Source organism: Panthera uncia, chromosome D1 (assembly GCF_023721935.1).
Source record: "Panthera uncia isolate 11264 chromosome D1, Puncia_PCG_1.0, whole genome shotgun sequence".
In the NCBI taxonomy this organism is placed as follows: Eukaryota; Metazoa; Chordata; class Mammalia; order Carnivora; family Felidae; genus Panthera; species Panthera uncia.
Window position 1 is genome coordinate 3,299,947 of NC_064808.1, and position 26,794 is coordinate 3,326,740.

The following is a 26,794-nucleotide window of genomic DNA, read 5'->3' on the forward strand; positions in this document are numbered from 1 at the left end:
ACAGGAAGAGTGAGCAAGCGTCCTCAGCAGCCAGGAGAGCGCCTCTGTGCCCGTCAACAACGGTGAAGCAGCGGGTCGTGTGCACGGAACTCCCCACCTTGCGGTCATCTCCTTGCCTGCCGCCGGCCACGGGCTGCTGGGGGCGGTGAGGACTGCACCCGACCGTCCTGCGTGTGGGAACGGGCTGTCCCCACGAGACGGTGGCCCAGCACCGGCAAAGCAGAGTGGCCCACGTACGCGGGCCTGGCGCCGAAGACACAGGCAATAAACGTGCTGAATAAACGGCGTTGGGGGGGGCAGCGGCACAGGGATAAGGCCTAGGAGGCCCCCGAGGACGACACAGACATCTCGAACGCCCGGTCAGGGAGGCCGAGACACGAACGGCACGCAGGGCCAGAGAACGCGAGGTCTGCACGAGGGGGGACGGGAGGGCTGGTGGAAGGAAGGCAGAGGACGTCGCGAGTCGGGCGAGACCAGGCGGGTGGACGTGAGGGGGAGGGCAGACCCCCGGGCCCCCAGGGAGGCAGCATCTCTGGCACCTCCCTCTTTCTTCCCTCGGGGGGCAGCCGCTCTGCCACGGTATTGCCACGGAGCCCGGCCTGGTTCTCCGACCTTGCCGATTTCAAACGTTCGTCCCAACCGGTAGAAAGGCAAGTAGGACGGGGATTTTTTCCTCCTCTTGTCATCTGTTAACGGGACAAGCTCCCCCCCCCCCCCCCCCCCCCCCCGCGCCGCCCCCCCCCCCCCCCCCCTGTAGTTCATGCCTTCTGGAGGCCAAGAGCTGAGAGCAAACGTCAGCTCACCCTGAGCTCAGGGCCCTCACTCCACGAAAGAGACGCTGAGCAAACGGGACAGCACGTTCCCCGTGAACACGTAACAAACACCAGGTGATGTGCATATGTCTTTATTGTTTTCTCAGATAATTTCTACCCCGTTTACACAAATAACACCCTGGGACTAAAACAGGACGTGCCTCTGAGGCTCTCTTCAATAAGGCAGCCGGCAGAGACCTCCACCCACACAGGGCCCGCACGGGCCACACGCGACGGGCCCTCCAGACCTCGCAGGTGCAGCCCGAGCCGTGCCTGCCGCCCGCGGGACAGGGTGGCTCACGGCAGCCACAGGGGACAGGAGACGGACGGACGAGGGTGAGCCAGCTGCGGGGGGATGTGCGGGAGGAGCGCCCCAGAGAACACTCTCAGAGCCCATCTCAGGCGCGCTGAGTTCTCGGGTGCTCTCCCTCACTCTGATGGGCCGAAAGCCGGCCGGGCCCTGACAGGATTTACTTTCACAAAGCCTGAGGGGGCATCGGACCTGGGCAGGGGACACAGAGGCACGTCTCCAACGGAACTTAGTGACCCTCATGGCAACACCCCAAGATTCAGACGGGGTGGGGGGGGGGGGTTCGGTTCTGACCGGGAAGGAGAGAATGCACCGGGCGATGGTCCTGGCAGTGACGGGGAGGAGGTAGGGTGTGGGCGTGCCCGGGGAGAGGGCTACCTGGCCTTGACCACATGCCCAGACACCCTCCCGTCAGGTTAGAAGAGCCCACCCTTTCTCCCCCAGACGCCGAGCCCCACATGGCCGTGGCACAGGCAGGTGGGTCGGGTTGCACGCTGTCACGGGGAGCAGCCACAAGGAAGCAGAAGGCAGCCATGCTCGCCCTCGCCCGTTCTTTCAAAGACACAAGCCCGTCACGTCTCCTTTTCCTTCCGTTTACTCTTCCTCTGGCTGGTCAGCTCATCCAGCTTCTTATCCAGCCTCCTCTGGAGCTGGGCCCTCTTGGCTGGGTCCAGGGACCTGTCCTTGGTCCCGCTGCCGGCGTAGAGGACTCCTTCCCGGCTGATCCTCTGCCGGGCGTGGGCGCGAGCTCTCTCCCCACAGCCGTGGATCTGGGGGGCACACAGCAGTCGGTGCTGAGCCAAGTGGGGACAAAGGCCCCGCGACTGCCTGCTGCCCCCGGACGAGGTCCTGGAGGGCTCCTTACCCTTCCTGCACCCGGATCCTGCACGTTCAGGGCTGGGGGGGCCGGAGGGAGCACCCGCACCCAGCCTCCAGCCCCGCCCTCGGCTTAGCCACGCCGTCCTCTGACAGGGGGACATCACACCTGTGTGTGCCACCAGCAGTGGCATTTGAAAGCAGAGCGCGAGCCCCCGCGAGCCACACCGCCTTTCCACGAGCACGCAGCCAAAGCACGAGCAGGCTGCTCCGGGCGACAGGCCGTTTTCTCTAACTGGACCCCAGTGCTAGGCCCGTCCCAGGAGCTCCGAAACGTGCATCAGCTAATGACGTGCCCCGGCGGTTCGAGGACGCTCTGACATGACCCCTTCTGTTCTTGAAAGGAGAAGGAAGACAGAAGGAGCCCCCTGAGCATTTCCCCAGCGCCGGGCACCGAGGCCACGGTGCCACGTGTGCGAGTCACGGCTTCTTCTGGAAAGCCTGGGCTTCCCCGTTGCACAAATGAAGGCTGCCTCCTTGGGAACTGCCGGGTGGGACCCAGTTTGGACTCAGCAGGGCCCCAGAAGAGACAGCTCAGCGGCTCACCGAGCCCGCTGTGCACGGCCCACCACACCCCTGTGCCACGCCCGTCCCCTCCCCACTCGGCGGGCGTCCCCTTCTCCTGCCCCTTCCGGGTGGCCCTCCTCCTCCACACCCAGCACCGGCCTGCTGCTCCTCCCGGCACCTCGGTGAGGGCTGAGGGGAAGTGAATTTGCCCACGTCACAAAGGGAGCAGGTGACAGAGCGGGTTCTGAGGCCAGGTCCCTGCCACCCAGCCCTGGGCCTCATCCCGCAGAGCAGCTCAGAGCAGACAGACTCGCGGCCCGGCCCGCAGCGGCATCCGTGCTCAGACGGGCTATTCCACGGACGGCACGGGGACCGCACGGTCCACTCGCCCCTGCGGGCTCCCACCGCCCGGCACCAGGGACCAGCACAGGCCGTGCCAGTAACGCACACTGGCCTCCCAAACCTGGCATCTGGCCATTTCTAAACATTCTGGATGAAAATCTTTCTAGAACACCATACGCTTTGTCAACAGGCATCGACAGACTGCACACGTGTGTGTGGAGAAAGTGTGCATGTGCCGGGGGGGAGGGGGGGAGGCGAAGGGGAGGAAGGGTGTGAGGGAGAGGAAAAGAATGAGGGAGGAGGTGAGGGGAAGAGAAGAAGGAGAGGGGAGGGGGGAGGGGGGAGGGGAGAGGGGAGAGAGGGGGAGGGGGGAGGGGAAGGGGGAGGAAAAGAAAAGGGGGGAGGGGAAGAGAAACGGAGGAGGGGGAGGAAGAGAGAGGAAGGGAGGGAAGGGAGAGTGAGAAGGAGAGGAAGTAGGGGAGAAGGGGAGGGGGAGGGTGGGAGAAGAGGGGGAGAGGGGGGAGAAGGAGAGGGAAAGATGAGGAAGGAAAGAGAGAGAGGTGTGGAGGGGGTAGAGAAAGGGAGAGAGGGTGAAGGAGGAGGAGAGGTGAGGAGGTGGGAGAGAGCAGGGGAGGGGAGAGAAGGGGGGAGAGAGGGGAAAAGAGGGAGGGAGAGGGGAGGGAGGAGACCCTTTCCAGGGTCGGAGGCAGCAGAGCTCCCTGCAGGCAAGCACTACAACCCCTGACCCAGAGCGTAGGGACACTGTGAGGACCCCCACGTAGGTGGCCCAGGACGGTGACGCCCCAGGTGCCACGATCCCTCCCCTGTGCCCGCCCCTCCCGCTCCCTCCAAGAGCCCCACTGCCTTCCTCCCACGGCCCAAACCAGAAACCCCGGGGCCACCGTGCGCCCTCCTTCCCCTTCTCATCGTCACCTACAACCACTTCAGGGGCCCAGGGGCCCCCTCCACGCCCCCCACTGCCCGCCCCAGGGGAGGCCCCGGGACCTCCCAGCCTTGCCGGCGGCCTCCTCCGCACCCCGGCCAGGTCTCCAACGCTCCCCGCAGCTTCCAGAGCCAGGCCCTCTCAGCCTCCACCCCTGACCCCCTGGCCCCCTGCTCTGCTCCCAGCTGCATGCATGCGCCCCCTCCCCGGGGGCCTGCCCACATGCCCTCCCCGGCCCGGCTCCCCACCCCTGCTGCCAGAGGCCCTCCCTCCACACACTCGGCACCCGACACCATCCACTGCTCTCACACCCAGGTCCCCACGGCCCGTGCCCCCCGGGCGGAGATCCCAGCCATTCCTGCTCAAGGAACGAATGAAACAGCAGCCAGGCAGCCAGCCCGTTTCAGACTGTGGGCCAGAGGCCCCAGCTCCCCTCTACTATGCCACCGAAAGACCCCAAACGCGCTTAAACAAGATCCTCTCTGCCCGGAACTCCCACCGGCTGGGTTTGTAATGTGACGCGTCAGAAACCAAGCCCAGGTCTGTGTCCGCTTTAAAAGACTCCGTGCTCGTGACCCGCTACCCTTTCTGTCGGGAGCGCATCTGGCCAGGACCGAGCCCCGGAGACACGGCCCCACCGTCCCCCCGCCCAGCGCCCCGAGCCCCAGCAGGGCCAGCGCACCTCCGGCAGGTGGTGGCTGAGGCAGAAGCGGCGGCCACAGTGCAGGCAGAGCTGACCCAGGGTCGCGACGCTGGCTGTGCACTTAGCAAGGCCGCAGGTGTTATCGGCCTTCACGGCGGCCGAGACCAGGGCGTCGAAGTCCTCCTCGCCGGGCAAGTCTATAGCCACGTGTCCTAGGGGAAGAAAAGCGTCACTCACGCGGGGGGGAAGGACACAGAAGCAGGACGAGAACCCCCCCCGCTGGACCCACCTTCACCCCCACGGAGCCGCTCTGCCCAGCTTCCTGCCTTCGGGCTCAGTGAACAGGCAATGACCCTCCATCCGGCCCGGTGTCCGTCCAGCCCGGGGCGGCCCTTCCTCAGCGAGCTAGTAACCGTCACCGCCAGGAGGTGCGAGCACCGTGCGGACTCCCCGGAAGGAGTGGCGGCCCACGGAGAGCGCCTCTGGAAAGCACATCCTCTTCCACTGAGCACACGTTTAAAGACAAGAACGCGCCTCACGTCATCGACTGCACAAACGAAACCCAACGGACGCTGCCGTACCCGGGACGGCCAGGTGAACCACGGCGTAGTCACGGGCCCCAGCGCCAGGGGGCCGTAAGCTTCCTGACCAGGTGCGCACAAGTCCTGGAAAGTTCCTGCGGAATGCTCACGAGTGGAAAAGAACACGAGGTCACACGCACCCGTAACTCTGTGGGACACACGCCCCCACCACAAACGCACGCGCAGACACAGACACGCAGGGAACATGGGGCGGGGGGGGGGGGGGCACCAGCCGGGTGGCTCTCGTCAGTTATGCGGCTGACGGGCACGGACAAGGCGAGGCGGCCGTTTCCCCGAGCAGATTCTCTACGAGAGGCGCACCGCAGGGCCAGGTACACGGGCCAGGTCAGCCTCGGAGGGGACGGGGGGGGGGGGGGGGGGGCAGCCGGCACACCACAGGGCCTCCCAGTGCCCCCGCTGCAGCCACTGCCGCCCTTCCGGGCAGGGCCACCTGCGAAGGGGGACGTGCCCCTCCCCGTCCCCCCGGACGGGCCGTGGTAGAAGGCGAGCTCTACGGAGGGCAAGGCGGGCCAGATGTGCTGATGCCCCAGGAGCAGCACCAGGGGAGCTCGGAGAAGGCCCAAGAAGGTGCTGGCTGCTCACTGGCAACCTCGGGAAAGGGACACGCCGCAGGGACCAGGCAGACGGCGTTCGGGCCCCAACCGGAAAATGAGATCTCATCAACAGAGCGCTGACCGCTTCTACCATGGGCCTGAGTACCTGTCATTCCCCCAGCCCTCCAGAGGGACAGGCAGCCCTTGATCACTCAGTGGCACCCTTCCCTGCGGGGGCCCCCTGCCGTGGCCCGAGGGGCCCGCTCAGACTGGCCTCTGCTTCTCAGCTGCTGGGACCTCGGCACAGCCTCTGGGGACCTGTCCTGCTGGGTCACGCTCTGACCTGAGCGGCAAGGCGAAATCGGGAGGCGGCTTGAAGAAACGCTTCAAAACTAAGCAGTGCTACCGTCCCCTACGTGGGGCAAAGTCTCCCCAGGATGCTCTGTCCTCAACTGACCACCCCACACACCTTCTCCCAGGTCCTCCTGTCATCTCGTCCCAGCATCTGCCCTGCACGGCACTCAGCACCTTCTTGGTGTGGTTTAAGGAGGCACCTGACATTTCCACCCTCTGCCAGAACACCCATTCCTGGGCGGCAGGGCTGACCTCGCTCCCCAGCACACGGCCGGGCGCCTAGAGGCCGCTAAGTCCCCCAGAACGACATCGGCTGCACCCCCGCTCTGTCGTGCTTTCACAGACCAGGAATCACGCTTGTGATTCCCACGCGGCTTTGCTCCCAGGAATTCAGTGAAAGAAGGAAACGCTCGATGGCCCTGCTCAGAGGACAACAGCGGGAGTACGACTTTACCCAGAGTCTGCAGGAAATCCACGTCATGCCCGTGGATGCCCCACCACTGCGCGGGACGGGGGCAGCGCAAACAGCCCCACGGGGCAGCGCAGGACGCAGGCGGCCCCCTTCCTGGGATGGGGACCCGGGACGGCGGACGTGCGAGCTGGGCTGTGAGCGAACGAGGCTGCCGCCCGCACGGGGGTCCGTAACTGCCCGAGGGCTCCTGCACGCAGTCCTCGTCCCCTCCTCCTGCTCTTGCACCCCGACGGCTGCCTACCTGCCAGGCCCCACCTGAGGAGCCGGGGGGGGGGGGGGGGGGGGGCACGCAGAGGCCACTGTGGCCAATCGCCGCCCTCGGGGAGCTCACACCTGATTAAAAACAAGGCGCAGGACGCGGAATCAGGGCCGTGGCACCAAGAGGAAGTCCCAATTCTGGGGGAGGGGGTGGGGGACTTCAAACGGGGCAAACGCCCCCGTTAAGGGGACACCGAGCTTGCGCTCTCCTCAGGTAAACTCGCTTACCTTTTGCTTCTTTTTTCTTTTTCTTCTCCGGTAACTTGCGCGGCCCTGAGCGCGAGGCCCGCTGCCCCTGCTCGGCCTGTGGCTCCCGCCGGCTCTTCTCCCTCTGCAGCCTTTCCAGGTGCAGAGCCTTCAGATCCGGGGGGTCCCGGCCGCTCTGCTCCCCGGGAGGGGGCTCCGCCTCCATGGGGCCGGGGGCCGTGGGGCCGCCCGCTGGAGGCGGCGGGGCAGGCGGGGCCCTCTTGCTCACGGTTATGAACCTCTTCTTCCCTTCGCCGGTGCTGTCGTGCCTCAGCCCGTGCTCCTCCGCGATCTGGTGGATCCACATCCTGTCGTGTGAGTTCAGGGACGCGGGAAACTCCAGCCGCGTGTTCTCACTCGCCGCGAACTCCGCTATCTCGGCCCTGAAGCGGTCCGCGCGGTCTCCGCCGTCCGCGGCCTCCGGGGAGAGGCCGCCTCCGTTGAGGCTGGGCTGAGACCCGACCTCAGGGCCCGAGGGCTTCCCGCCAGGCGTCTTCCGCTGCAGCCCGGCGGCCGCCCGGGCCTCCTGGACCCCCTCCCGCGGCCGGCTTCCAGGAGGCTTCCCGGCAGCCGCGGCCGGGCCCCGGGGCCTCGCACCAGCTTGGCCGTGGCCCTGGGAACTCTCGTGGGAGTAGTTTTCAGGGACGATGTCATCGAGATACTCAAAGGCCGTGCGCACCTCGCCGTGCTCCGTGAAGTGATCCACCAGGCTCTTCAGAAAGGCGTGGCTGTTAACGGTGCGCGAATCACACACGACCGCCACGTGGCGCCGAGCGCGGGTGACGGCCACGTTGATCCGCCGGTCCTCGGCGAGGAAGCCCACTTCGCCTGCGAACGAGGCCGCGGTGAGCGGCCGAGCAGACCCGAGACCGAGGAACAGGAAATCAACGCTTCTGCCCACCGCGGGGATCAGCCGACACCCCCTCCGGCGACCGCCGGGACATCAGGCCTGCGCAGACTCCCCGCTGCCCGACCCCGGCTTCCCAGGTCTGGCTCCACGGCAGCCGGTCCGGGTGTGGGACCCCCAAACCGTCGGTCACTTCCAAGTACGGGCTCCTCCCTCCGCCCAGCCCGGGGGGTGGCTGCAGCCGAGACCCGGGAAAGCGAGGGGGATGCTCCAGTGGCTTCTCCCCCGTCCCCGACCCCCGTCTACCCACCTCTCTTGTCTGCCTTCAACCTTCCACTGAAAGCGCCTTACGAAGCCCAGACAAGCCCTTTCAGGGTCCCACACGCCCTCCACACGGAGGACCCACAAGCCCCAGTGGCAGAAACACCAGGCCCTGAGGCCAACTTCACCTTGAGGCCAAAAGCCAGGCTCTGTGCCTCAGCCCCGCCGCCCGCCCCCGGGGCAGGATGCCAGGTGGTCCAAGCATACCCGCACCTGCACGCTGCTCAGCCTCCAGCTCTGCCCTGCCCCCCACCCCCCATAACACCCAGCTCACAGGCAGCCCCTCGGGATCCTCCCGGCCCCGGCGGCTCCGGTCAGGGCCTCACTGCACCCCACGCCTGCCGGCTCTCTCGCCCGCCTCTCACCCGATGCTGAGCTCACGGAGGCCACACTCGCACCGCCCTGCACAGCCCGGAGCAGAAATCGGGTACGCACCCCCCGGATGACCCTCCTCTGTGCTTCCCCAGAGGAGTCTGCTGAGCTCCACGTACCTTTCCTATTGGATCTGACGAAGGACAGGACCACAGCCTCCTTCTCTCGGCCTTGGAAGCCATCGACCGACTTAATTTCAAGCTCGGGGTGCCTGTGAGCGAGGCTCTGCCTGAGCAGGTCCACCTGGAACACCAAGCAAGGCCGCGTCCCCATCGCAGCTCAGGCCGGGGCGGCCCCGACACTCCGCCCTTGGACTCCGCCGAGGGCCTCAGCCTGCAGAACCAAAACCACTGCACGGAAGCCCTGCAGAGCCCCAGAGCCGCTGTCCGACAGGTGTCCGTGAACGCACAAGGCAGCACGTGAACAGGTCGGACGTGACCCGCGCCCCAGCACTGACATCACACCAGCTCTTCTGGCTCACGACAGCCACCTGCCTCAGACGCCCCTTGGTGTGGTGTCCACACGCCGGGAAGGGGTGGCAGCCCGCCCACGGACCCCACGACACCCTGCCGTGGCCGCGTCTTTCCCACCAAAGAAGACGGGCTTTGCTGATAAGCCCATAGGGGCCGAGAGAGAAGACGTGAGCAGAAAAGAAAGGAGTGAGCACGGGTCGTTCTGCTGGCCCACCCCCACCCCTCCTCCAGGCGGCACCCCGATCTTCCTGTCCACCCACGCTCGTCCCAGGAAGCACAGCCAGCGCCCCGCCCAGAGGTGGGCAAGGACCCCGCACCAGCCACGGCAACCAGCTCAGGGATGGGGACCCGAGCCCGACACAGAAGATCCAAAGCTGAGACCCTGTGGGAGATGCCGTGGAGGGTCAGGCGGTCCCCGGGGCCGCCCCGTAAGGACAGCGCCCCCGGACAGGGCTACCGGGAAGCTGGCCAGAAAACAAAGCCAACCAGGGAAGCAGGTTGACATCAGGGCGGGGCAGACAAGTTAGAGCAAGTAAAACGGACGGACGGACGGACAGAGGCTCTTGCTGAGGTCACGTGAGCCCCGGATCCGGTCGTGAGGTGGTCAATTCCACCTGGAGTTTGCAGTCAGAAGAGACCGTGAATCACCCCTTTCCCGTCAGCCGCAGCCCAGGGACACCGGCAGAGGGGACCCTCTCGCACCTGGAGGTTGTACGGTGTGATGACGGCAATGTCGCTCGCTCGGACGCCAGCCTCCACCAAGGCCTGGACGTGCAGGCTGACGAGACGCACCTCGCCTGGGGAGCAAGCAGGCCGAGGGTCCAGGTCACGCCCTCGTTGGTGCCGGTTTCTTCAGGACTCCGCCCACCCCGGCCAGCGGACCCAGCGTCGGCCTGGGGCACTGCCGGGTCGCAGGCCGGCCGGCTGGAGCCGGCAAGGACGTGGGCCCCGTGGCGTTGGGTGCAAGCCGACGGGCTGGGACCTCGGGGGAGCAGGGACCACCCTGTTCACCCTCCCAGGCCGGCTCCTTCGCCGAAGCAGCGCCACCCGCCGAGAAGGGCACCGCGCACTCCCGTCCGGCCGGAACCCCGCAGCTCACCGGGGGACGCCCCCCTCCTCCCTGCTAAGGTCCACAATCGCAGGCCTTCTGCTGTCCACACAGAGGAGCTCAGGGTCCGTCCAAACCCAAAGGCTGGCCCTGCCCAAGCAGGCTCACCAGGGTTCCCCTTAGACTGGTCGTCCTCCTCTTCGAGTTCAAAGAGCCCGCAGCCGGCCGTGTCCACGAGCAGCAGGGGGATGCCAGTCTCCTCCGTGGCGGCCACCCCGGGGAGGTCCCTGCACCGCGGGCGGACACTGAACACGTGAGGCCAGGGCAACGAGGCAGAGCCAGGGCCCTCCCGACAGGACTGACGCTTCCCTTCGCCCCGTCTGGTGCGGGCCCTTCCCTCTGGAGGACGAGGAGCCCCGGGAGCACCGAAGACCGAGCGCCCCCCCGCTGGAGCTCCCCAGGGCCAGGCCCCTCCCCCCTCCCCCCTCCCGGAAACCGGCCTCGGGGGCGACTCTGAAGTCTTCACAGCGCGTGGTTCGGGGGACACAGGGGACTCCGGGGCACGAGGACCCGGCAGGGCGGGCCGGGGAGGGCACGAGCGGGTCACTCACCGCAGGAGGTGGCCCGCCACGGAAGGGTGGGCGGTGAGCCGCCCGTGGTACAGGGCCTCCGAGGCCCACTGCATGATGGCCCGGTGCATGCGGTACTGCACCGTCAGCGTCCGCACCACGCCCGCGCCCCGCTCCGCCGCCAGGCGCTCCATCAGGCTGCGCGCCAGGCCCGCCGCCGCAGCCCTGCCCCGAGAGAGGAACCGGGAAGGGGCGCCTGGGTTCCCCCCCGTCCCGCCTGACACCAGCCCCCAAACCTCGGGACTCGGCTCCGCCCCAGTCCCCGCCTAAAGTTAAGGGCGTTCTCGGCTGAACACCGGCCCCCAGAGAAGCCCGGGTCCCGAGCCTGGGACCTGCGAACGTGTGACCCTCCGAGCGCGAAGCTAAGGTGGGCCCGGGGCCGCCACGGGCTCCTCCTCAGAGGGTCAGGGCAGAGAAGACGGGACCGGAGGGCGGGAGTCACTGCCGGGGGCTCCGCAGGGGCCCCGAGGGAAGGGGGCGGCCCCTCTGCCGGCTGGAAGAGGCCGACAAGTGAATCCTCCCCCGCAGCTTCCAGAAGGAACCCGTCCCTGCCCACGCTTGGATTTGAACCCACCGAGGAAGCCTTCGGACTTTTGCTTTCCAGAACCGCGGAACGACGAACCCGCGCAAACCTACCTCGTCCGCGTCTGTGATGATCTAGCGCAGCGGCAACAGCAAGCTGCTACGGGTAAACTTTTCCACAGCCGGTACCCTCGGCCACAAGTAATCCCTTGCTAAGCACAACCGCAGCTTAACGTGCTGGGCGCTTCCTGCGTCCCGGGTGCCGCTCTGCACCTGATACTTGTCAACCTAACGCCCACAAAACCTGAGGCGGGGGTCACCGCTGCGCTTGCCCCTTCCCTAGGAGGAGAGTGCGACCAGAGAGGTGAAGGGAGCAGCTCAAGGCCGCCCAGCCAGCGATCTCCGGAGTCGCTGTCTTAACCACAGCTCTCACCGCGTGGGTGACACTAAAACCAGGGGACGCTTGCTCATTCTAGCTCGGGGGCCCTTCCCCGGAAGCTCTTAAGATCTCGCGCTTAACCTTTTGTGATAAAGGCGTCCACCAAAAACAACGCCAGAGACGCGAGTGAAGAGGTTACCGGTCCCAACGGCAAACACGGAAGCACCCAGCACGTGTCCCCCTGACACTCTGCCCCCCAGACACAGAGGGTCCCTGCTCCCAAGGGCACAGCTCCAGACGTCCTCCCCACAAAGGCCTGTGGAGGACAACGCGGTCTTTCAAGGACCCCCGGGACCCCGGAACAGACCGCTCCTGTCCTGCAGTCTGCACGCTGACTCCCACCGCGGGGGCCGTTCCCCGGCCAGGACCAACTTCCCAAACGCAGTCCCCGGTTGCCAGCCACACCGCGTGGATGGGACGCCCTCTCTCTCTGAGGGATCCTGACCTGACGCCCCCCCGCTCCGGGGGCCGCACCCCCCTCTGGCAAGGCTCCACCCGACAGACGTGGTGCGGGCACATCCCCCACATCTCCGAGGGCTGCTGGACCTCAGAACAAGTAGGGAGCGTCCCGCGGTCAAGCGCGGCCCGTCCACACTCACCCCGAAGGAGAGGCCGGGCTCAGGCAGCAGGGGGACAAGAAGAAAGCCCCCTGCATGCAGGGAGAGCCCCGGCGCCGGGCTCTGGGAGTCTCCTGTCCCCCCGCCTCGGGGGTGGCTGGAGCGGCCACGGTCCCGGGCGCACTTAGAGACGCGCTTGGGTCAGAGATACCCACGTGCTGGCTGTGGTCCCGGCTGCACACGACTTCCATTCTAGGTGGACCAGCCAGGGAATGGACAGAGAGACACGCACCACCGCCAGAGAGCAGTGAGCGCTCAGGAACGCGCAGCTGTAACAAGGGACCCACAGGGGGTGGGGACGCGCTGAGGCGGGGTGGTCACGGGAGCCCGCGAAGAGGGCTCATCTGAGAAAGTACTGAGTGGAGGGAGGGCATGGCCACCCAGGGTCCGGGAAGGAGCCGTCCGGACGGGGACAGCAAGGACAGAGGCCGGTGTGGCCGAAGCGGTGCGGGAGGGGTGGCAAGACCAGTGCAGCTCGGCAACGGCAGGGACCGCTGTGTCTCTACAGAGACCCCCCTGTGGCCCAGGTCAAAGGACGCGCCTACAGGTCAGGACTGGAAGAACCCGTGCCAGGCCGTGCGCCAACAAACCCGGAGGCCAGCCGGCCCGCCCACAGGGGCGCCTCCCTCGGCTCAGGAAGGCTCGCCTGGCGGGAACGGGCACATCAGCCCGCCGGCCTCGCCAGAGAAGCTCCGTGCCACCAGCACGACCGGCCACGGCGCCGGGTGCTGACGCTACGGACAGGTGTGTGGCGGCCACGACCCCCAACCTCAGGAGCACACGGTGGGATCGCCTGACCTCTAAACAAGTACGCGCAATAAAACGGGTGCTAGGGCTTGGGGCGCCCGGGTGGCTCAGTGGGTTAAGCGTCCGACTTCGGCTCAGGTCATCATCTCCCAGCTCATGAGTTCGAGCCCCACGTCGGGCTCTGTGCTGACGGCTCAGAGCCTGGAGCCGGCTTCGGATTCGATGTCTCCCTGTCTCTCTGCCCCGCCCCTGCTCACTCACGCGTGCACTCTCTTTCTCAAAAATAAACACTAAAAAAAACGGGCGCGAGGGGCTGTCATCAGGAACGTGCAGGAGGGCACGTCAGGGCCGCTGCGCCCAAGGAGAGACGGAAGGGGTGGCGGGTGAGGGCCGAGGAGCGCCGCGGGCAGGGGTCTTACTTGGGGGACACGATGGTGGGCGGCAGCTGTTTGTGATCTCCGGCCAGGATGCACTTCCCGGCCTTCAGCAGGGGGATCCAGCAGCTGGCTTCGAGGGCCTGGGCGCACTCGTCGATGACCACCACGTCGAAGTGGCCGTCGGGCAGCAGCTTCAGAGGGCCGTCGGGAGAAGCGCCTGGTGGAAATCGGAACCGTGAGCCTTCACAGAAGGTGCCAGAGGCCGCACCCACGCCGGACGAGGCCGCGACGGGCCGGGGGTTTCAGAACCCAGCCTGGCATGAGGACTGTGTGAGAAGCACTGGGCGTCTTAGAATAAAAACGGGGAAGGTCACGAGAAACCTCCCGTTCCGGCCCACCTGCGTCTAAGTGTGAGCACTGGGCCCCTGGCCAAGGGCCACTCCCACAGTCCAATCGCCAGAATCGATCTCCCCCTTGGGTCTGGGCCCAAGTCCCCGGAAGGGTGTCTCTTTTCTAAGTATTATTCCTGTATCATTTTCTGAATTTCGAGCTTAATTAATTCCCCTCTCTGCTGCTCTCCCAGACGTACTGAACAGTAAACTGAACGTCCATCCAGGGGGAAGCCTCCGTGTGTCTGACGGCACGAAAGCACAGCCCCGGCTCCTCCTCGGAACAGCAGTGCCGTGGCAAGAGCTCACGTGTGAGGATGACCCGGGCCCCGCGCCAACCCCCACAGACAGCAGTGAGCCCGGGCAGGGCCCCCAACCCTGAACCTCTCTCATCTACAAATGTGGGCACCACCTGTATCGCACAGGACGGCTCCCGAGACCAGACGCTCAACCAGCTGGGCCACCCAGTGGCTGCTAAACCAACTAAACCCTGTGTTAGTTAGGTTCTCCACAGAAACACAGAAGCAAAGGCAGGCTCTGAGCTGTCAGCCCAGAGCCCGACATGGGGCTTGAACCCACGAACCATAAGATCACGACCTGAGCTGAAGTCAGGCGCTCAACCCACCACGAAACACAACCTATAGGATATTATACGTATACCTTAATATAACATAGCGATTTTTTGTAAGGAATTTGCTCCTGCAGTTATGGAGACTGACAAGTGCTTGGGGCTCGAACTCACCGACCGCGAGATCATGACCTGAGCCGAAGTCGGTCGCTTAACCGACTGACTGAGCCACCCAGGCGCCCCTGGAGGCACTTGACTCTACGGTACTTGCTGGAAGGCGGGTTCGGGCCTGCACAGCCCGGACGCCCCTGCTAATCACTGTCCTGACAAAGTGTCAAATTACCGACACCAGGAAGGAAACAAGTGAGGTCGCCCGAGATGCTACACACTGTCAAAGAAGGGGAAAGAGTGAACGCTAGACCTACAAATGCAATCACGTAGACTCAACGAACAGATTCCTTGGAAGACGCCAGCTGGCTCCACGAGCGGGAACGTGGGCGCCCCCGTACCGATTCGAGAAACGTCCTTACAGGAAGACCGCAGGCCCGAAGCCTTCCCTGGGAACCCTACCCGACACCGACGGCCGGTTTTATGCAAACCCGCCCCCCGCAGCCCGTGGGAGGGACCGCGCCTCCGTCGAGGGGGCCCCCCGGAAGCGGGGCACACGCCCCTCTCACCTGTGTTCGTTGCCAGCACCACGGCTGCCGACCTGAGGCTCTCCAGCATGGCGGCCTCCTCCCTCTCCTTCAGCTCTTTCCGTAACAGCTTGATTTCGTTCCAGAAACTACTCTTCTCTCTCTTATCCTGGGTCTGCCTGTTCTTCAACTACAAAGAAAAGCCAAGAAAACGTAAGTATTTGGACATGACTTTGCACCTGCTTAGCTCTTTCTCGCTCCCAAAGCGCTTCTGTTTACAACCAGCGGGTCCACCGCGTGAAGTTCCTTGAGGGGCACTAAGATGTCAAAAACCTTTCTCGACGGAGCAAACAGATACACGCAGGTGACCGAGCACCTGACGCCCTCTGGGGCCTTACAGCTGCTGTCACCTGCACCGGCAGAGGCAGAGAGACAAAGGCCAGGTCCTCGAAGCAGATGGTGTCTTGAACTGTAAGCTCACACAAAACCGGAAATTGGGCCCTGCCCGACCCTGCACAGAATTGCCACACACGCCCGTGCAACGAAGAGCACCTGCCAGCCCAGGATTTGGGTTTTTCGCTGCTTACAGAGGAGAGGCTGCACGCCAGTTTCCACTCCACATCTGCCAAGGGAGTAACAGCTCTTCCCGGACCTATAAAATGCTTAGCTAAGCCCCAACTTCCTGCAATACTAAAAAAGACATCCTTCCTTATCTGTGGTTCCTGCTTTGGAGCACAGGGTTTCCAGGGCTGGCAGAGGGGTTTTACTGCACCTCCCTTACGGAGAAGATCCCGAAAGCACTGATTAAACAGGAACAAGAAGTGAAATCATCCGCATTTGCAACGGAGGAAATACCATCGCTGCACATTCCCATGCCACCTGTACCCTTGAATGACATGTTTTCAACTCGTCCCCACCTCTGCTGGGCCCACGCTGGCATCCCGTGCGCCATCCCACTATCCCGCAGGCCCGCGGGAAGGTTGACTCACAGCCCTGTGGGGCGGGGACACGGAGGAGGCCACGCCAACGTGAGGCCGTGAGGCCGGCTGACAGTGAGCAAACCGAGCGGACGTTAAGTCACAGGACCACGGAGTTCCAGAGCCCCAACTGCAAGAAGAAACACGTCTCCGCCTGACCCACTGCCTGCTGCGTCTCTTCCACAGGGAGGGTGTAAAATGGACCAGAGACTGGGAGGATGAATATTTTTTGAATTTTTATTCTCAGGCCGCTGGGTATTTTCTTGCCGACGTGACCCAGTCGTGACGAGTGACGAGATGCCGAGTACAAGTCTCTACCAAAAACAGGCAGCCCTTCCTTTCTTAGTAAAACTTGGGGGAAAAATTTTTTAATGGGCCATCCTGATATCTGAAATTTTTTTTAAATGTTCGTTTTTGAAAGAGAGAGAGAGAGAGAGAGAGAGAGGGAGTGCACGAGCTGGGGAAGGACAGAGAGAGAAGGAGACATAAAATTCGAGGCAAGTACCAGGCTCCGAGCCATCAGCACAGAGCCCAATGCGGGGCTTGAACCCATGAAGCCATGAGATCATCACCTGAGCCGAAGTCGGACGCTTAACCGACTGAGCCGCCCAGGCGCCCCCTAATGTTTGAAATTCTCAGAGGAGCTGACGGAGGCCAAAAAAAAGCGAGAGAAACACAGACAGAAATGTCTCCCGGGAGAGACCTCAGATGAGAAGCCACACAGAGGGACGTACGAAGGCCTGATCGATGTCCTTTCTGATGTCTGCGACGATCTGGGCGCTGTCGCTGCGTGCCAACACGGCGTCGAGGGAGTGCTGCTGAATGCAGTCCAGCAGCCGGGCGGGGTGCCCGAGGCGCAGGACCTTCTGCTGACACCGCGCCAGCCGCTCTGCCAGGTTATCCACGGCGACGTTAGAGGGGGCACAGCACAGCACCTGGGGAAGCAAGGCTCGCGTTTGGTGACTTCTTTAACCACTCAAGTTCCCGCTAAAACGGACCAAGATCAAGGGAGGAGGATCGGAGCGTGTACAAGAGGTCGTGTCAACGCGTAAACACGCAGACGCAAGCGTGAGTGGACACGCCCCACAGGACGCGTGCTACAGGGGCGTCTGGTGGTTCAGCCAGGGGAGCGTCTAACCCTCGATTTTTGGCTCAGGTAATGACCTCACAGTTCGGGAGTTCGAGCCCTGAGTCAGGCCCTGTGATGGCAGCACAGGGCCTGCTTGGGATTCTCTCCTTCCTCTCTGCCCCTCCCCCGCCCACACACACGTGCGCACACACTCTCGCATGCAAAATAAGCATTTAAAAATATGTATTTTTTTTTTTAAAAAGAACACATGACCGCAGACTGACACAGTATCTGGAACTTTGGTCTTAAGAACTATTGAGGGGCACCTGGGGGGCTCGGTCGGTTAAGCCTCCGACTTCGGCTCAGGTCACGATCTCATGGTTCGTTGGGTTCAAACCACAGGACGGGCTGTGTGCTGACAGCTCAGAGCCTGGAGCCTACTTCGGATTCTGCCTCTGTCTCTCTGTCCCTCCCCTGCTCACGTTCTCTTTCTCTCTCAAATATAAAATAAAATATTTAAAAAAAAAAAAAAGTTTTTCTAAATAACAACTACCAGTGACCAAAATACCAAAAATGTTAAATAATTGGCAACTGGGGGAAAAAAAGGACTCAAAGATTAAAGTGTGCTCTGAAATTATCAGGTTGGAAGCATCCAACTTCTTACCAATGAAATCACTTTATCAACTCACAAAGTGGTACGAGGGAAAAATCTTTCTGATGGGCTCAATCTTGCGTCTAGAACTCTTCTGTAGTGCCTTCCATCAGCAAAGAAAAACCTGAAGTTCCACCATGAAACACAGGTGGCGGGGGCTCCTGGGGGACTCAGGAGGTCGAGCGTCCGACCCTTAATTTCAGCTCAGGTCACGATCTTACGGTTCGTGAGTTCCAGCCCCGCATCGGGCTCTGCACTGACAGTGAGAAGCCTTCCGGGGTTCTCTCCCTCTGCCCCTCCCCTTCACGGGCACGCACGCACTCTCTCTCTCTCTCTCTCTCTCTCTCAAAATAAATAAACTTTAAAAACAAAAAGCAGCACGTGGCAGCTGGCAGAGGAGGTGGAGAGGAGAGCCCCCCCACACACACACAAGCCTCGGTGGCAGGCGCCCCCCCCACCCCCACCCCATCGCCTTAACCCCCACCGGGGGCCCGAGCGTGAGCACGAGCGTGTCCTGTTTCACCGTTTATGGAAACGGAAGGCATCCGATCAAACCACCAGACCTGCTTCCCACCAGCGAATGGTCATTCATCCAGTTTTCAAGTGCCACTCACCTGGCGGAAGCCACCGGACAGCCCCGTGACCAAGTGACAGACCTCCCTACGCTCTCGACGGCAGTTCTGCCTTGCAGAGAAGCGTGAGGTACGGAGCAAAGGCTCTGGGGAGCGTGTCTGCCGAGTTCCAATCCTGGCCCTGCCACGCACTGTGACCGGGGCACAGGACCTCAGTGCCTGCTTTCCTCTGGGACCTGGGGGTGCCAACGGTCCCCAGCACCCAGGGTTGCCCCGACCTGAGCGAACACGCGGAGAGCGCTCAAGAGAACTGCGTCGTAAAAAGTCAAACGTTGACCATCATCGCTCTAATTCTCATCACCATCTGACGTTTCTAAACGAGAAAGACTTTCTAAAGTCTTCCACGGGCTCAGAACCCACGAGGACTCACGTGGATGCACACGAGGACAAAAGACCCCGTCGGGACCACTGAAAACGTGCGTGAATAACAGCATACAATCACCCCGTTCCACATCTCGGGAAATCAGTCATCTGGGCACCACACACGGGCAGCGCGCCCGTTAACGGCAACACGTCTGTCTCCCCCGACCAACCGCAGAGCTCCTGAGGGCACGGACAGACCTGCGCACAGCGCGGGCACAGCAGGCGCGCCGAGCGGGACCCTGCGGACCGATGCTCCCGAGCGTGTGCCCTTCCCAGGCGCCCTGCAGCTGTCAGAGATCCGCCAGGGCCCAGCCCCACGCCCAATCAGTCCACGCTCGGGAACGTTCCTGACCAACCCCAGAGCGCAGGCGAGGACACTGCTGAGCACCCGCGAGCCGGGCGCGCGGAACCCCTTCGCCCTGTCGGGGCTCTGGCGCCCACGCCCACCTTTAAGCCCCGTCTCACAGCCTGAAGGATGATCTCGACCACAGTGGTGGTCTTCCCAGTGCCGGGAGGCCCGTGGATGATGGCAAGTTCCTTCTGGGACAGCGCAAAGGAGACGGCTTCCTTCTGGGAGGCGTCCAGGGAGGTGTTACAGAACGGCGGCGGCTCTGCGGGAGGGGCAACACGGTCAGGCTGGGGCCCCGCACCCCCCGGCGCTTCCTCCTTGCGGACGGCGCGGGTGGAAGGAAGCGCGCACCAGCCTCCTGGGTCTCCCCGGGCATCAGCCCGTCAACACAGAACCCACCTGCTTTGTCTCCAAAAGCTTCCTCCCAGAACAGGAAGCGGCAGGCTGTGGACCACGGGCCCCAGCCAGCCTGCTGCCCGCTTTCGGCCGTCCGGTCTCACCGGAACCCAGCCACGCCCGTTCACTTACACGCGGCCTCTGGCCACCGCCAAGTATCTCCCTCGTGTGCCGTGTGCTCCGAAAGCGGGCCCTGGGCGTCCAGCTCTGCCCCCAGCGCCCGCCGCAGGGCACCCGACCCCTGAGTGAGCACAGCTCCCGGGCACAGCGCCCTGGTCGAGGCAGGCCAGACTGAAACCAGCTTGGCAAGCAGCAGCGATCACCTGACCCGAAGTCCCAGCGCGCCCCACCTCTTGGAACCGCATCCCTTTTCCTCAGGGACACCTGCCATAACCACCACGTAGCCTGCTCCTTAAAACACGGCAAATAAACTTCTAATTCAGTTTTTCCCGCGCATAGCAGCCTCTCGATAAATAGGTGACAGAATAAAACGTTGAGACGTGAGGGCTTTCAGAATCTGGAGAAGTACCATATGGCAGCCACATCTTTAAAGGCTACTGGCACGGCATCACGAGGGCGTGAATGAGCCCCGCCACCCCAGGCGGCAGGGACAGACCGAGCGCTGCCGAGTCAGGAGATGGACGAGGGTGACATCACGGGCGGTGCTTGGGGAGGCAACAAGCCCCCTCAAAACTGAGGCTCTTCAAGACCACTGAGGGGTATGAGAAAGTGCAGGTGAGGAAGGGGAGCGTGTGCGTGTACGTGTGTCTGTACGTAGAAAAGACCAGAACACGTGCAGCTTGAAAGATGCCGAAAAAGGAACAAAATGCACTTAGAACGGAGACTTTTCAAACAAACAAACAAAAAATACTACTGGGCAAACGCTATACCCAGCCATCACGTATTTTCGTGGATCACTGAGCTAGAACATCCTCACATTTTAAAACGATGTATTTAGGAACACTCGAAAGAACGTTGGAAAGTCGATGGAACGAGCTGCTTCTTGGCACCGAGTGCTGGACAGTCCGGTTCACGTGAGTCACTCAAAGAAATTTAAAACAAGACACAGAGATTCCCTCCAACTGTACATCCTCAACCTCTTGCTGAAACACCCCAGCTCACTCTGCTCTCAGTATTTCCGGAGTGATCTCGTCGACCGGGGAAGAAAAGGCTCTTACGTGTTTCACTGGCAGGACTGGGGGGTGATCCACCGAAGACGACCTCTATGAGGGAGGTCGCGGGGCCAGAATGATACTTCTTTAGGGTAATGAGAGCTCTGCCCAGGGAGAAAAACGAGAATTAGGAGCTGGGTGAAAACCAGCCACTGATTCAGTGCCCAAGCCCGTCCCAGCACAGCCACCTGCAGCCACCACCCCCTGGGAGGGGCACCGAACGACTCCAGACTCAACTCGACTGCACTCCTTTCCACCACAGGACAGGCGGCCAGGGTGAGTGAGCCACGTTAAAGGAAAAAGAACATGTGATTCCCAGGCTCACTCGCCCTTACTTTTTCAGCCGCTTATAAGTGACGTCATTGGCGAGTTTTAACAGTCTGTAGGCACGCTCTCGGTCTAAGCTCAGCTGGAAATCATGGGACTCATCAAAGGCTACTGTGACCGATCTCTGCATGATCCGGGTCAGGATCCCCGTGGCCAGCTGACCGCCTTCGTCATACAGACCCACTATATCTCCTGCAGGAACAGAGACTCCGGTTATACAAACACTGAGCCAAGTTAAACGGTGAATTATTTTCTATGATAAATTCCAGCATTATTTCAAATACCCTGTTAACTTTCTTTAGAAATGAAATCAACATCAGTAAAAAAGTTTAACTGACGTCTAAATTACGTACAAAAGTTGACTTGAGATCAATGAACTATTTAAAGCAGACACGCCAGGGACAACACCTGGGTGGCTCAGTGAGTTAAGTGTCCAACTTCAGCCCAGGTCATGATCTCATAGTTCATGAGTTCGAGCCCCATATCAGGCTCTCTGCTGTAAGCACCAGGCTCACTTCGGATCCTATGTCCCCCTCTCTCTCAATCTCTCTCTCAAAAATAAATATTTTTTAAAAATTTTTAACAAAAAAATTAGGACAAACGTGCCAGTCAATAAAACCTTTTGAAGTGCCTACTCTGTGCTAGGCACTGTTCTAGGCGCTGGTCCAATTAGAAATAAGACACACGTATCAGCACTGGAGGTTTCAAGGTATTATGCAGCCCAGGAGGGGATGGAGAGGGATGGGGGTGTCATTTTATTTATTTTTAATTTTTTTATTTTCAAAGAGAGAAAGAGAGAGGTGGCGTGCACAAGTGAGAGAGGGGCAGAGAGTGAGGGAGAGAGAGAATCTCAAGCAGGCTCCGCAACATCAGCACAGAGCCCGACGCGGGGCTCAAATTCATGAACCGTGAGATCATGACCTGAGCCGAAATCAAGAGTTGTACGCATAACCGACTGAGCCACTCGGGCGCCCCAGCGTGTCATTTTAGAAACAGGGTATGGCAAGGGCCCCTGAGTGGCCACAGGTAAGCAGGATGGGCCCTGAACGAAGCGGGGGCCACGAGCACATCTAGAGGAGAACATTCCAGGCAGAACAGGAGCATCAATGGGGGGACAGAGGTCATCTGCTGCCCACCCAAGTACGGACTTCCCCACTTCCCACAGTAACTGTCGGGTGACTCGCCCATCCGCCGGGTGACCCTGAGGGGCTTCCCTGATGCCAGGGACGGAGCACACAACCTACACCTCAGCCAATCACTGCTGCCACGTCCCTGGCCACAGTGACTGCTCAGAGATGAGCACGGGACCAAATGTGAGCCCCCTGAACACAGTGAGACTATTGCTTGCACCTGGCAAAAAGGCCCTCCCTCTGTCCAGCTGGACCAGAACCCTGAGGGCACACGGGGGCTATAACTGCGATCCTGTGTCGCCTGAGAAGGAAGCCACCCCAGGACAGGGCAAAGCCAAGAAACGGAGAGAAGTCCGAGCGACCTCCCGTGGGCCCTGAAGCCAACCTTCTAGCATCACAACCAACGCAATCTTTCTCGCCCAAGCCCGCGTGGCCTGGGTTTTCATCACCTGGAAGGGGAGACATTCCGACCAAAACAGACTCCACTCTGAGATAAAGCCAGAGCCACCCACACGCTTACATCCCATTCATTCCGTGTCTGAAAGTGTGTGCCCCAGGTCAACCAGGCACCAGACGCACTGACCCTGCGCTGTTTTTCTTCAAGCAATGAGCTTCACCCGCACCTTAAACCTTTTCTCTGTGTTCTCCCCAACTTTATAAAGACAGACAGCAGGTGGCAACAATCCCCCAGGGGCAGAGCCCAGTTCTGTCTGTGCGCCCATGGGGCTGAGCACAGAGGACCCCGTCCCTACCGTGACCTCCCCACTAGTGCCCTGAATAGGATCCGTCTCAGAATTTACATTTCTAGGGACGCCTGAGTGGCTCAGTCGGTTAAGCGTCTGACTTCGACTCAGGTCACGATCTCATAGTTTACAAGTTCGAACCCCGCGTCGGGCCCTGTGCTAACACCTCAGAGCCTGGAGCTGCTTCGGATTCTGTGTCTCCTCCTCTCTCTGCCCTTCCCCTGCTCACACGCTGTCTCTCTCTCTCCCCCCCACCTCTCTCTCTCAAAAATAAATAAAAACATTAAAACAATTTCTTAATTAAAAAAAAAAAGGAATTTACATTTCTAAGCTGAGCCTTAAAACTGCTCTTCCGAAGACGAGAAACTAACAGCTCCCCCTGGGTCTGGCCCACAGCCTTGGCCACGCGGCAGATTCTCAGCCGGATCCTTTCGCGCCCAACTGCCACTCCCTGACTCCCATTTCCGAACCATTCGCCAACCTCGTGGATCCCACTCCGTGATGCCTGCTAACCGTATACGCCACTGGATGCGTTTTCACTTTTGGTTTTCAGAGTTTACAACCCCCCGCATGGACATTCAACCCTGACGGCGAGGAGGAAATGTGCCAAGGCGCCCCCAGGCCCGTCGGCAGCGGGCAGGCAGTGGTGAGCTCTAGCTCGCTTAACAAGAACACGGGAGACCGGACTGCAGCCAGCAGCCCCCCTTGTCCCCCCATCTCCAAATCCAGCCACCACTCCAACAACCGCGGGCAGGAGTCTGGGAAACCCGAATATGAAATCAAAAGCCCGTCGCCACCAAAACAAGGCGGACTCTTCTAGAGCAAGTCCGGCTCCTCCCGGCCGCTGCTCCTCTCGGGCAGGGCCGGCACAAGGGTGCCCCGAATACGCTCGGCATGAGAGGCTGTGGGAATACAGAAGGAGACGTGCTGTACCACAGCTGCCCAAGACACGCACGGCGACGGTCACGCGTAATTCTGCCCTTTCTGGTAGCCGTGAAAAAAATAATCTTCAGGAAACAAGTCAACTTATTTTAATGATGATATACTTCATCCAATATATGACAGACACTGTTTCAACAAGTAGTCAGGTTTCCAAAAGATTACTCTTCCGGGGCGCCTGGGGGGCTCAGTCGGTTAAGCATCTGACTTGGGCTCAGGTCACGATCTCACGTTTCATGAGTTCGAGCCCCGCGTCGGGCTCTGGGCTGACAGCTCGGAGCCTGGAGCTGCTTCAGATTCTGGGTCTCCCTCTCTCTCTGCCGCTCCCCCGCTCACGCTCTGCCTCTCTCTCTCAAAAATAAATAATAAAATATTTAAAAAAAAAAAAAAAAAAAGGTTACCCTTCAGATAGCCTAGACATCTGTGTACTCAATCTCCAACCAGGTGTGCACGGTATGCCTGTGGCAATCGCGACCCACGTCTCAAGTGTTCGATGACCACGTGTGGCCAGTGGCTGCCGTCTGGACGGTGCTGACCTAGACTGCCAAAAAGCCACGTGACTGGCGAATATCTAACTAAAGGGTCTTCACTGCAATGCTGTATTCCCCAATCAGCCATGCGTAACCCAACCTTTACAGAGCGAAAGTCGCAGTCGGGAGGCGAGCAGTAAACAACATATGCCTACGTCACAGACGCACGGACCGGAAGTAAAGCTGTTGCTGGGAAGGGCCGTGGCAGACGCACATCTCCTGGGCTCGAAGGTGACCAGCAGCCGCCCGTACAGCCCGGTCCGCTGGCTGGACACCTGCAGCTTCAGCAAACAGACCCCTCGGCTCTGGAGCTCTTTCAGAGAGATGTTTTCCTGCCAGGACCTGGAAGATACCCCACACTGAGAGTTCAATACTTACGCTCCACCAGCTTATATTTCCCCCCATACGGGAGGAAGGAAAAAGGGAGAGAGACACAAAGATCTGTGCATAGGCACCAAGTAAGACCCCAAGTAAGCCCCTCAGATCGGGCTCCCCCACATCCTCCTGCCGGTAGAGCTACGCGCTGGCCCTGCTCTGCTCTGACTGCATATCCTGGTTCCCACCTGTCACTAAGTCCATCGTACCCCCCCCACCCCCCGCCATCTGCACCTTCACGAATCCGCCTCTGCCTCCATCCTCCCCACCATAACCCTGGTTCAACCCACACCAACTACATCGTCTGGACTAGACAGAGCCTCCTAACTGCCTCACCTCTGGGGCTTGCCTTGTCCGGTCCCAAGCAGCAGCACCCAAGCAATCCACCCAAAACACGAATCTATTCACCCACCTCCCCTCCCCCCACCCGTGAAAACGAAGAGAAAACCTCACTGAAATGCAGCGGGGAGGCCAGAAGGGGGAGCTGCACCTACAGATGTCAGCGACCAGAACTGTCAGTGACAGACCCCCCACAGCAAAGGGGCCAGACCATCCCACAACAGGAATGATGCACCCTGCAACTCCTACAAGAAATCCACTACCCCTGGACGCAGCCAGCGAGAAGCGGCCGTCTTCCCGAACTCGTGCCCCTTCTGTAACGGACTTCAGTTCGAAACTACCCCTCCCAACTCCTTCCTCCACAAAATAAAGGTCCTCCCCTTCCCTGGTTGCACTAGCCTAGAGCTTAGGCCACAGATTCCATGTCCAGAACTGCAATCCTCTGCTGTTATGAATAAACCCATCTTGCTAGGAGAGGAACTGGCTGTTTTATTTCTAAGGTGAACACCCCACCCTCTTACCTGTGCGGAGAGCCAGCCTCTGCATACGGAATATAACACAAGCTCACCCTCAAGACCCTTCTCAATCTGACCGATGCCTACCCTTCTGTGGGTGCTCACTGCGCCCGGCACTGAGCTGGGCACCTGACAGCAGGCCATCTTGTGCTCACATCAAACCCATGAGGTGGGAATAATCCCACTTTACAGGCGAGGTGGCTCTAAGGCTCAGAGACGTAGCCTGCAAAGTCACACAGCCACACACAAAGCAAAGCCCATCGATGTCTGCAGTGCAGACCTTGGCATCAGACTCCTAGCCTCCGGTCCTGACTCCACCTGTTACCCTGAGCAAGTGACTGAACCGCTCTGTCACAGCCTCCTCGGGCACCAAATGAGAAGAACACTGAGGTTTGAAGGAACGAGGGTCTGGAAAGAGCATTTACAGTGAGCCTCCATAAGCCCTGGCTGTTACTTCTTCAGCTAAGTGAATATTCGCATTGAGAAGCAAGCCGGGCTCTCTATGGCACGCACCCTCAGGTGCAAGGCTGCCCTCCCATCTCATCCAGGAAGGCTCCTCAAGGCTCCTCTCCTTCCTCTTCTATCCAGGAAACCTTCACTCCTGTTTTTCTGCTCAGGCACCACCTGTCCCCAGAGCCAGCCTTAGCCTCACCCTCCCCAGGGGGAGCTGGTCCCCATCCCAGCTTGCACAGCCCTTTCCGCACACACAGCCTGAGTGTGCCCAGCTGGAAGTAACGGTCCAGGCAAGCCCACCTCCTGCCCAGGCCCAGGCCCAGGCCCACTCCCTACCCAAGGCCAGGCCCACCTCCCCCACCTCCCCACCTCCCCCACCCCCACCCCCCCACCCCCCGCCCAAAGCCAGGCCCGTCCCCTACCCAGACCAGGGCCCAGGAGGCCGCATCGTCGCGCTTTCCCACCCGCCCGGCCCCGAAAGAGAAAAGGGCTGAGGACGCGCTGGGGGCAGGGGCAAGGCCTGGGACTGGAAGTTCGGGGGTGGGGGCTCCAGGCCAAGAAGAAAGGGCTTCCTGAAGGCCCCAAACCGGTACGGTCGCATCTCCAGAGGCGGCCGAGCCCCCCCCCCCGCAAACACACACACACACACACACACACACACACACACACCCACACACACACAGCTCCGCGGGCGGGACTCAGGGGGCAGAAGGGCAAATCCCGGCCGGCCCACCCAGTACCTGCGCTCCTCGACCTCCGCGTCTCTCTCGAGCTCCAGCAGGTCCAACTGCTTGCTCACGAAGCTCTCCACAGCCGCCGAGGCCATGACCGCCGCCCGGCCCGGGCCCGCGGCGGCAGAGGTCCCGCTGCGGCGCGCGGCGGCGTTCCCGGCCGGGCCCGGTGCGTCGACGCACAAGGTTCGCGCCGCTGCCGCTTCCGCTTCCGGCCGAG

At 61.5% G+C, this 26,794-nt stretch overlaps 2 protein-coding genes across 4 annotated transcripts in view; one reads left to right on the forward strand and one right to left on the reverse strand.

The window, feature by feature from the left end:
- Positions 1–26,794, forward strand: part of MRPL21 (mitochondrial ribosomal protein L21) — a 151,234-nt gene that overhangs the window by 111,509 nt on the left and 12,931 nt on the right. The gene's annotated exons all lie outside the window — the stretch shown is intronic.
- IGHMBP2 (immunoglobulin mu DNA binding protein 2) lies at positions 889–26,774 on the reverse strand. 3 transcript variants are annotated; one of them, XM_049641688.1, is made up of 16 exons: positions 26,584–26,774; positions 24,334–24,503; positions 20,828–21,011; positions 20,499–20,596; positions 19,023–19,186; positions 16,594–16,794; positions 14,925–15,072; positions 13,333–13,507; positions 10,571–10,753; positions 10,128–10,246; positions 9,614–9,708; positions 8,558–8,681; positions 6,881–7,726; positions 4,723–5,109; positions 4,473–4,645; positions 889–1,892 (listed from the first exon to the last, which is right to left on the reverse strand). In XM_049641688.1, exons 1-16 carry the CDS (start codon positions 26,667–26,669, stop codon positions 1,695–1,697), a joined length of 3,351 nt encoding a protein of 1,116 aa, XP_049497645.1. In that variant the 5' UTR covers positions 26,670–26,774; the 3' UTR covers positions 889–1,694. The 3 variants fall into 3 exon arrangements, with proteins under 3 accessions (XP_049497645.1, XP_049497637.1, XP_049497629.1); XM_049641680.1 differs by lacking the exon at positions 4,723–5,109 and having other exon boundaries at positions 26,584–26,764; XM_049641672.1 differs by lacking the exon at positions 26,584–26,774 and having other exon boundaries at positions 24,317–24,403.